This window comes from Elephantulus edwardii, unplaced genomic scaffold (genome assembly GCF_000299155.1).
Source record: "Elephantulus edwardii isolate Elephantulus edwardi_28Jun2011 unplaced genomic scaffold, EleEdw1.0 scaffold00005, whole genome shotgun sequence".
Classification (NCBI taxonomy): domain Eukaryota; kingdom Metazoa; phylum Chordata; class Mammalia; order Macroscelidea; family Macroscelididae; genus Elephantulus; species Elephantulus edwardii.
In genome coordinates, this window is record NW_006399755.1 from 20408257 (window position 1) to 20419026 (window position 10770).

Below are 10770 nucleotides of genomic sequence, written 5' to 3' on the forward strand. Positions count from 1 at the left end.
AAAAAAAAAAAAAAAGAAATGCTGAGCGAGTTTAATGCTTTTGACTTTCTGACTCTAGCTCTTTGCACATTTCATTGTAATACTCTGCATTTTTTTCCTGAATTGCCCTTTGAAATCTTCTATTCAGCTCCCTAACTCCTTGGTATCTTCCTTTTGCTTTGGCTTCTTGGTGCTCTAGTGTAATATTCAGAGTCTCTTCTGCCATCCATCTTGGTATTTTTCTTCATCCTCTGTCTTTGTAATGACCTTTTGCATTCGGTTAATAGTCTTCATATCCTGCCACAACTCATCTGGTCTTCATTCATTCATGTTCAAGGCCTCAACTCTGTTCCTGAGATGGTTTTTTAATTCAGTTGAGATAGACTCAAGGTGAAATTTTGGTTCTTATGGATTTTATTTAAATTTCTTTAGCTTCTGTTTGAACTTGCATATGAGAAGTTGGTGGTCAATTCCACAATCAGTTTTCAATCTAGTTTTCACAGCTGATATTGAATTTCTCCAATGATTCTTTCCACAGATTTAGTCAATCTGATTCCTGTGCCCACCATCAGGTGAGTTCCATGTGTACAGTTTCCTCTTATGTTTCTTATAAAAAATATTTGCAATGAATAAATGATTGTACACAATTCTATCATTTTATCTCCAGACTAGTTTCTGTCCCCAAGCTTGTGTTTTCAGACAAATAATCATTCTTCTTCATTCCCAGTTTTTGAGTTCTACTAACCCATTATTATTAGTGTATTTCGGTTGAATGTCTGATCAGTTTCTGACTGGAAAAGTTGGTAGATTTGAACATGCATATGATTAATTGACACTCTTTTCCATTCAACCCTTGGCCTAGTTTGATCGATGATTCTGAGCTTCTCCATCTTTAGAATGCCACAGATGCTGTAAATTTGATTCCTATGTATTCCATCAAGTGAAATCCATGTGTATAGTCATTGTTAATATATTGTGTGGTTTTCTATAGTATTTGCAGTGAATGAATTGTTCGTTGTGCAAAATTATATCATGAGATCTCTGGCCTTATTTCTGTCACTCAAGCCATATTTTCCAATGACCTCTCATGCTTCTTTGTTTCCAATTTCTGCATTCTAAACCAATTTCAGACACAGAGGTTGATAGGAATCCTCTGGGCTTTTTTGTCTTTGGCTTCAAAAGTTGATAGCCCTATTTGTATTAGCAGATCATTTTGTATGCATATCTAGAGCATCCTATCACTCAAAGCATTTTACTTGATGATAGATCTTAAAGAATGTGATATCGTTCTTCTTTAATTTGTCAATCCCAACATAGAAGATTGTATGATTATTTGAGCAAAAATGGTCAATACTATTTAACTTCAGCTCAAAAATGTCTAGGATGTCAATTTCATGGGTTCCAATTATTTTTTTTTAAGAACTTCCAAGTTTTGTTAGGAAAATCTGTCAAGGACCTTTCTTTTTTTAAAAAAATTATTTTATTAATTTTAATGAACATTTACAGAGATTTTGGATTTTCATTCATTCATACATTGTTGCACTTTTTTCATTACCACCACTCCTCCCAGTTTGCTCCTCTCTTTGTAAAGCAAAAGATAAACTTCTTCATTAGTATATAATCCCCTGACACCAACCCTGCCCCGCCTCCCCCCCCAAATGCACTCCACTGTGCAACCTTAATTCTGTATTTCAAGGACCTTTCTAAAGCATGAAAGAGCAATGACGTCATTTTAAAGACTAAAGCACACCTGATCCAAACTATGATATTTTCAATTGCCTCCTATGCATATGAAAGTTGGGCAATGAATAAAGAGGACAAGAGAATAATCAATGTCTTTGAATTGTGGTGTTGGAGAAGAGTACTGAATCCCATGGACTGTGAAAATAACAAACTAGTCTGTTGGAGGAAGTGCTACTAGAATGCTCACTGGATGTAAAAATAGTGACATTTCATCTTCTGTACTTTGGGCATGCTGCCATGAGGATTAGTCTTTGGAAAAATATATCACTGTTGGAAAACGAGGAAGATGTTCAGCAAGATGGATTGGCATCATGACTGAATTGAGCATATCATAGATTGTGAGAATGATACAGGATAAAGCATGGCACAGACCTGTTGTTCATAGGGCCATTATGATGTGTAGTTGACTCAGTGGCATTTAACAATTTTCCTAATTTCATACTTAAAGATTTTTGTTGGGTGTTATCAACTTGATTCCAACTGATATTGATCCATGGTCTAGAGTAAAATATCTATAGGAATTTCTTATCTGTAATCTTTATGAGAGCTGATTTTCAAGTTGTTTAGCTATAAAATGCCTGCGTGGGTTCAACCAACCAGTTTTTGAATGGAACTGTCATCTACTGGTTTGATTGTTGCCAAAGGGTGATTTTCTAATTCCATCATTCTTTCTATACTTATTAGTTGAAATTCTAATACAAGAAGATATTTGATCTTCTCTGCATTTATTGACTTGTTCTAAATAGAAAATGTATTAATAGATTCCTATTTTTATTCAAAGGCTGACCCTCTAGTAGGTTTTCAGAGGCAGTAAATCTCCTGGAAGAGGACTGCCCATCTTTCTCCTGCAGAACAGCAGGTAGATTTAAACAGCATGCCTTTCAGTTTGTTGCATAGCCCCTACCACTGGGTCACCAAAGCTTCTTTATAATATGGTAAATTCAATATTTATTTTGATTCTCAACTTATTTCCAGGTTTGTTCATTGGGTTCCCATTAAAGTCAGTTATTTCTTTACTTTATGCCACAATGTGTGTACCACGTAAAAGTTACCATTTCATTTGAAAAAGGTAATTGGCATTTAAAAAGTAAGAAAAGTGTCTTCAGAGAGTGTTTATAGAGTAGATTCAGCATCCTTTCAGTCTGCATTTGCTTGAATTACCTTCTTGATGACCATGATTAGTAGTCTCCTTGCTTTGAATCCTCTCTATTTATTATAAATAAACTCCATCCCTGCTTCATACACTTCTTATCTATTTATTATAAGCCAGCTCCAAACCACCATTAGAATTATGGCCTGTTCAAGAATTTAGAACACTTTGTAATTCTATAAAGATGGCAGATATCCATGCTTCTCTTTTAGCATGTGATGTTGTCTGGGTTTCTCTGTTACCTTGAACTCAGAGGGATGGGGTGGGTAGATGATTTAAAAAAACACATACTGAACTTTATTAGAGCAAGGAAGGTCTTGGAAGTTAAGGGAAAGTTTTAAAGCAATTCCCTACACAGGGATTTGCACTTTGTCACATACTGAGATGGAATCATGTCAGGCCGGACCATCTGGAAACATTCCAATTAGAGCAAAGGACGACAGGGGGGACATGAGGAGCCAAATACAGCAACTCTGATCTCCTCTTGTCTATGAATTACAACTCACCTATTGAAAAGGGCATGAAGGATTCTCTTTTCTTAAACTGTCCATTCTCCAGGAAGTGCTCTGGGTTGAATGTGTCAGGGGTGGCCCACTCTTTGGGGTCCCTGTGCAGTGCAGTCAGATTGGTCATGATCATGGTCCCCTAGAGGAATCAGAAGAGATTCAGTCAAAGCCGGCCTCCCTAACATGGCTATACACAGGGTGGCTGGTAGATGCAAACCACCACCACTATTTCCTTTAACAGCCCAACTCATAACTCAATATGCCTCCTGGGTGGTGAGGCACGAGGGTAGAGGTGTAGAGAGGACTCAAAAGGGCACAGTAAAACTGTCTGCAGAGATCTAACGTGCTGGGAGAGTGGGAATTTCTTTTGTAATGTGGAATTACAAAATTTTGCTTGTGGAATTGAACAACAACCGACTTAAAATTTTTTGGTGAAAATCCTGTGAATTATATTGATCAGATCCACAGTTGATCATAGGGTTGATGCAGGACTAAGCAGATTTTTGTTCTTTTGTGTAAGATTGCACGTGAATCTAGCCTGATGTTAAGACAGCTGCAACAGCAAACACTGAGGAAAATGACAAAATGCAAACCAGGCTCACTGTCTGGCAGTCCATTAGGAATCATGGCAATCTCCTACAGGTTTCCAAGGTGGTAGATCTTAACAAAAAGTGACTGCCTATCTATCTCCAGAAGAGAGGACAATGGGCTAAACCAATGACCTTTCCGTTGGCAGTCCAACAATTCTAATTTCAAAATGAAAGGAAGGAAACTCTTGTGGAAAAAACAGGGGAAGTTAAAAAAAAAAAAAAAAAAAAAGGACGAAAGTCGAAGATCGGAGATCTGAGCTCTGGGATAAGAGCAAATATTTTTCTGACCCCAGTTTGTTCGTTAGCAGCTGAGAGACTGAAATCAAGGCACTTAATTTTTCTGAGACTCACTATAAAATCTAAAAGATGGGTGCAAAAGAAAGAATGATTCTGAAAGAAGATCAATAGTCTACAGCACTCAGTCAGTACTTGATAAAAGTTGTCATTTTCTAAAATGTGGCAGAGTCCTCCTAGGAGTTCTAGAATTCCCCTGTTGTCATATTACATTCCCTGTTCCTTGCAGCTAGTATGTGAAAGGGGAGCTGTGGTGGCCTAGCTGGTAGAGAGTTGTGCTGTCAATCCAAAGGCAGGCAGTTCAATTTCACCACCTTCTCCAAAGCAGAAAGATGGGCAAGCTCCTCCTGTATTATTTACAGCCTTGGAAAATTTGCTGGAGGGTATGCTGAGTCAGTCCCAGCTCGAAGGCAATGAGTAATTGTGTGAAAGCTGTGGGATATTGTGTTGGAAATACCAGCATCAGGATGCGGTTCTGAAACATGCTTTTCACATCTTACCATTTCGTAGCTCCAGTATTACATGCAACAAGGGCCTAGCATTGTGAAAAACAAATGTTCTGTAGGTAGATATAACTAGAACTGCTGCCTGTTATATCCCAATGAAGATCTACCATGCACTCTGTTGTTATTGGTTGCATCTTGTAAGTCCAACTCATAATGACTCCACACAGAAGAGCAGAATATTATGATCCATTCAGAAAGAGTTCATCAGGTCTTTACCCCTAGTTTAGAAGCTGTGCTAAAACAGATTCACCATCATATTACTGTTAAAGGCCATCAAGTGGGTTCTTGGGAGCAACATTTACCAGGTACTGACAGTGACTGAAGTGAACTGCACTAGTCAGAAATTTAATCTGGGTTTCCAACAAGGAAGCTGAAAATTCTACCATTGAAATTTCCAATGAAAAACTGGTATAGCAAAATCTCTTCAAATAGCATAGCAAAATCACATTTATTTTTTCTAAACGTATCTTCCCATTCTCATTTTTCCTCCCACTAATATAAAGATTTTCATGGTCTAGTGGTAAAAAGCTACACTACCAACTCGGTGGCACATAGTTTGAACTCACCAGTTGCTCTGCAGGAGAAAGATGGGCAATCTCTTGTGTGATTTATAGCCTCTGAAAGCGTGCTAGAGCCTCAAGAATAAGTTGGTTCCAACTTGATGGCACATGATGACAACAATATCCATTAACACTCAGTTTTATCAAAGTTCTTAAGCAATACTTAGGAAAAAAATAAAAATAGCGGGTATAGTTTATCCCTCTCCCCATTTGAGTGCTTCCTTGGAATTTGAATGTAAGTCACTTTCCCAGTTCAGATTCCTATTGTCTAAAGAAGAGCTTGAAGCTGAAGTCTTTGATTACCTTTGGCAGGTCATATCCACCCAGAGTGGTGTCAAATGCCACTTCCCTGGGGGCATTCAAGGGGATGATGTTGCCCATCCTTTGCACCTCATGGATGACAGCATTAGTGTAGGGCATGTGGTCTCGGTCGGCCATGCTGGGCTGCTGGGTCTGGCCAAGTACTCTGTCTATTTCAGCTTGTACTTTTTCTGGAAGAAAGAAGTTTCTATTATTTATAAAACACTTATTCTTCCAAAGAAGTAGAAGTGATTTCCAGAGTCACTATGATTTTTATTTCATTATTGTTATGTGCTGTCGAGTTGTTTGCGACTCAATGCAACCCTACGAAAAAAAAATTTAAAAAAGCAACCATATGTACAATAACCCTTAAACCTGCTCTATTCCTGTGCCAACCTTATTGTCTCTGACACACCTACTCTCATTACCCTAGTGACTGTATTTATCACACCAATTAAGTCCCTCTCTTTCTCAGTCCCTCTTCCCTTCCAAGCATGATGTCCCTCTCCAAGGACCAGTCCCTCCTTGCAGCATACCAAAAAGATGTCAGATGAAGCCTCAGATTCCTTGACTCCACAGAACAGCCTGACTTTGCCATCTCTAGGACGAACCTGTTTGTTCTCCTAGCAGTCATGTAATATTCAACACTCTTCACCAGTGCCACAGCTCAACGGCATCAATTCTCTTTCTATCATCCCTGGTCATTGTCCAGCTCTCTGATGCATAGCAAGCAATTGGGAAGCATATGGTCTGGGTAGGAATACCTTAGTCTCTACATGACAATCTTTATTAGTAATATATTAAAAAGTAATAAAACAACATTTCAATTACTATTATTTCAAATATCAGCAGTCACTGTGCTGATGGTGGAAAGGTTATGAATGGCAGTCTAACACTCTCTTAGTATCAGATGAAGTCCACAGCCTGGAAGGCGCATATATATGACGAAGAAAGATCTGCCATCTAAAGTAGAATCTATTTTAATTAAATTGTTGTTGCTGTTAGGTGCTGTAGACTCAAGTACGACTCACAGCGACCTTATGAACAACAGACCAGAACCCTGTGCTGTCATGTACCATCATCATCTCTGATGCACTTGACCCACGGCTACAGTCACCATGTCAATCCATTGTGTTGAGGGTATAACGTTTCTTGGCTGACACTATACCTTTTCTAGCATGATGTCCCTTTCCAAGAAATATTCTTCTCCTAGCAATAATGTTCAATATATGTAATATGAAACATCGCCGTCCTTGCCTCCAAAGAACATTCTGGCTGCATTTTCCCCCATACCTTTGTGTTTGTTCTTTTGGCAGTTCTTGGAATTTTCAGCATTCATCTCCAAAACCAAAACTCAAAGGAATCAATTCTTCTTCTGTCATCCTTATTATCTAGCTCTCAGATGCATAGCAGTGAATGAAAAATTCATGGCCTGAATTAGGCACGCCTTTGTCTTCAAAGTGATATCATTGCTCCTCAGTATTCTGGAGAGGACCCTGATAGTGGATGTTCCCAATGTAACACATTTCCTAAATCTCCTGAATGCTAGTACCAAGTATGTCGATTTTGGGTGGATGCAATAAGATCAAATTGTTGACAAATGCAATTGTTTCTCTATCTATCATGAAGTTGCTTTTTGGTCCAATGGTGAGGATTTTTGTCTTCCTGATGTTGAGATGTAATCCACACTGAAGGCTGTATTCTTTGATATTCTGCACCAAACGTTTCAAGTCTCCTTCATTTTCAGCAAGCAAGAGAGTTTTTGTCATTTGCATGACTGTGGTTTTTGATGAGTCTTTCTCCTATCCTGATACCACATTCTTATTCATAGAGTCAGGTTTCTCAAATGATTCATTCAGCATTCAGATTGAACAGTTATTGAGAAAAAGATATAACCCTGACATACACACCTTTCTTGATGTTAAACCATGTAGTGCTCTTTTTCTCTGTTTGGATAAACAGAGAACAAACAAGTGTATGGTAAAACATAAATTTCCAGGGATTGGCAAAATATAAATTGAAATGTTTCAACAAACAGATGTACCCATGAACATGCACTATGCCAAGAAATTTGGAATAGGGGTGCCAGACCACATTGGAAGAGGTTCATATTTGTGTCCATTCTAAATAAAATGATCCAAATAGTAATATTAGTAATAGTACTGAATAATACTAATATATAAATAATAGTAATGAAATGATCTAACAATACGTTAATATCACATGTAAGTAGACCAAGAGACAATGGTGATGAAGAAGGAAGTTTAAGCTGCTATGAAGGAATTGGGAAAAAAACAAGGCCTCAGGAATTGAATAGAATACCAACTGACATATTTCAACCAACAGATGCTGCCCTGGATGTGCTCACCAGGCGATGCCAAGAAATCTGGAGGACAATCACCTTGGATAACTAAGGAAATCATATTTATTCCCATTACAAAAAAGGTGCTAAGAGTGAGGAAATTATCAAACAATATCACTTATCCCATACACAAGCAAAATCCTACTGAATATCATCCAAAAATGACTGGAATACTACATTGACAGAGAAGCTTTGGCACTAGGAATATCATCACAAATGTCAGATGTTATTGGTTGGAAGCAGGGAGTACCAGAGGACTGTCTGTCTGTGTTTCTTTGACTATGCAAAAGGCATATGATTGTGTGGACCACAACAAATTGTGATTAACCTTGAGAAGAATGAGAGTCGCAGAACACCTAATTGTGAAACCTATATTAAGACTAGGAGGCTATATCAGAACAGAATAAGGAAATCCTTGGTTCAAAGTCAAGAAAGGTACGGTTCAAAATAAAAAAAGGAATATGTCAGGGATGCATCATATCTCCACACCTTTTTAACCTATATGTGGAACAGATCATTCAGGAGTCTGGACTTTATGAGGGTGAATGTGGTATTAGGATTGAAGGTAGACTCCTCAACAACCTCTATGATGCTGATGACACAACCCTGTTTGCAGAAAATGAGGAGGGCTTGACGGATTGGTTGCAGAGGGGTAAGAACTGTAGTCTGCAATGTGGACTGAAGCTCAAGATCAAGAAAATGAAGATTCTTACCACTGGGCCAATTGCCAGCATCATGACTGAAGGAGAAGAGATTGAGACTGCTAACAATTTCAGCTTACTTGGTTACACAATCAACACTCTTAGCACCAGCAGTAAGGAAATCAAAACACTAACTGCATTTGGAAAATCTGCTGTCAGGGATCTCTCCAGAGTGATGAAGAACAGCGATGGCAACCTAGATACAAAGATGCACCTAAGCCAGACAATGGTCTTCTCAATTACTTGTCATGCCTCAGAGAACTAGTCAATAACCAAAGATGACAAAAGAAGAATTGATGCCTTTAAGTTGTAATGCTGATGAAGAGTCTTGAACATATCATGGACTGCTAAGAGAATGAACATGTCTATCCTGGAAAGGGTGAAGCCAAGTTACTCCTTGGAGGCAAGAATTTTGAAGCTCTGTCACACATACTTTGGACATATTGCCAGGAAGGACCAATCCTTTGAGAAGAACATCATGCTTGGAGAAATGGAGGGACAGCACAGGAGAGGAACACCTGGATGTGATGGACTGACACAGTAACTGGGATAATGAAGGTTGGTTTGTCAGACGGTGAGACTGGCTCAGGATAGAGCATCAGGTCGTTAGGAGTTGTAGTTGACAACAACAACATATCATGCAAACATGCCTGGAGGAGTATATTAACCAAAAACTTGGAGAATTTCAAGGTAGATTCGGAAGAGGCCATGAAACAAGGAACATCATTTCTAACTTCATATGGACTTGGACTTGAAGGGCAATATATGAGAAAGATATGTACTTGGGATTTATTGGCTATATAGTGGTACTTAACTACATAGATCATAATAAATAAAGGAAGTAATTCTGAATTATAGGAATTCTAGAACTTGTAATGGTGTTCATGTTGAAACAGGATAAACCAAGAACCAGTCATTTGAACAGAATAAGAAGATATTAAAGTTTAAAATCAGGAAGAGTATGTATGAAATGGTTTGCTTTCATGCTGACTATGCAATTTGAGAGGCTGGCTGATCTGAAGAAAAAACCTGCCCTCGAGTTCAAAGGAAGGTGCATTAACTACCTGCAATATGCAGATGACACAGTCTTGCTTGTAGAAAAATGAAGAAGAAACATTTACAGATGGAGCTGAAAGACATGAGTATAGATTACATTTCAATGGAAGCAGGAGTGGCATCCACTTCCTAACCAACATTCCTCTGGAAACTCTACGAACTTTGATAAATGACGATAGTTATAGAAAGACTTTAGGCCTTTTGTTCATAGGGTTGCTATGAGTCATATTCGACTTGAAGGCAATTAACAACAACAAATAAGGAAATAAAAATTTCTCACAATTAGACAAACACCATCATGACAAATGCCTGAAGTTGTGAAAGATTGTACTTTATTTACTTGGAAGCAGCAGTCAAGAAATCAAGCAACAGGACAGGGTGTTATTCCATCTGTTGTTCATAGAATGACTATGAGTCATGATTGAATCCACAGCACCTAACAACAACATAACAATACTGTCTTGGGTAGATCTACTTACTGCTAAGGATCTCTTTAAAGTGTTAAATAGGACAGACAACATTTTAAAAGGACTAAAGTGTCAACGTGTCCCTGGTTCAAGCCATGGGTCAGTTGCTTCATATACAAATGAAAGCTGAACAATGCATAATGAAGGCTGAAGAGAATTTGATGCTTTTAACATTAGTGTTGACAGAAATATTGAATATACCAAGGACGCTGCAGAACAAGCAAATCTGTCTTGTATGAAGTGAGCCAAAGTCCAATGGTGATTAATTTTATAAAATATAATGTAGGAGAACGATTGTATGAAACATAATGCGAACGTAGACTAGTGTGAAACACAATGTATACAAACTTTAGTAAGCAAACCCTAAAAAAATAAATAAACACATAAAAGAAGCAAAGCTAGAGTGCTCCTTAGAAGCAATAATGATGAGATTTTGTCTCACACACTTTGGGTACTCGTCCCTGCAGAAATATATCAACCTTGCAAAAGTGGTTAGTAAGTGAAGAGAGCTAGGTTGTCAATGAGATAGGTTGTCATAATGGCTGCAACAATTAAG

The 10770-nt window shown here is 38.1% G+C and overlaps 1 protein-coding gene across 1 annotated transcript in view; it reads right to left on the bottom strand.

Moving 5' to 3' along the window:
* LOC102847501 (cytochrome P450 2J2-like) overlaps positions 1-10770 on the bottom strand; it is a 29586-nt gene that overhangs the window by 4292 nt on the left and 14524 nt on the right. The window contains exons 4-5 of the mRNA XM_006879831.1: positions 5632-5819; positions 3379-3517 (exon numbers count right to left, since the gene is read on the bottom strand). Coding sequence (XP_006879893.1) covers positions 3379-3517; positions 5632-5819 — 327 coding nt within the window. The remainder of the gene's footprint in view (positions 1-3378; positions 3518-5631; positions 5820-10770) is intronic.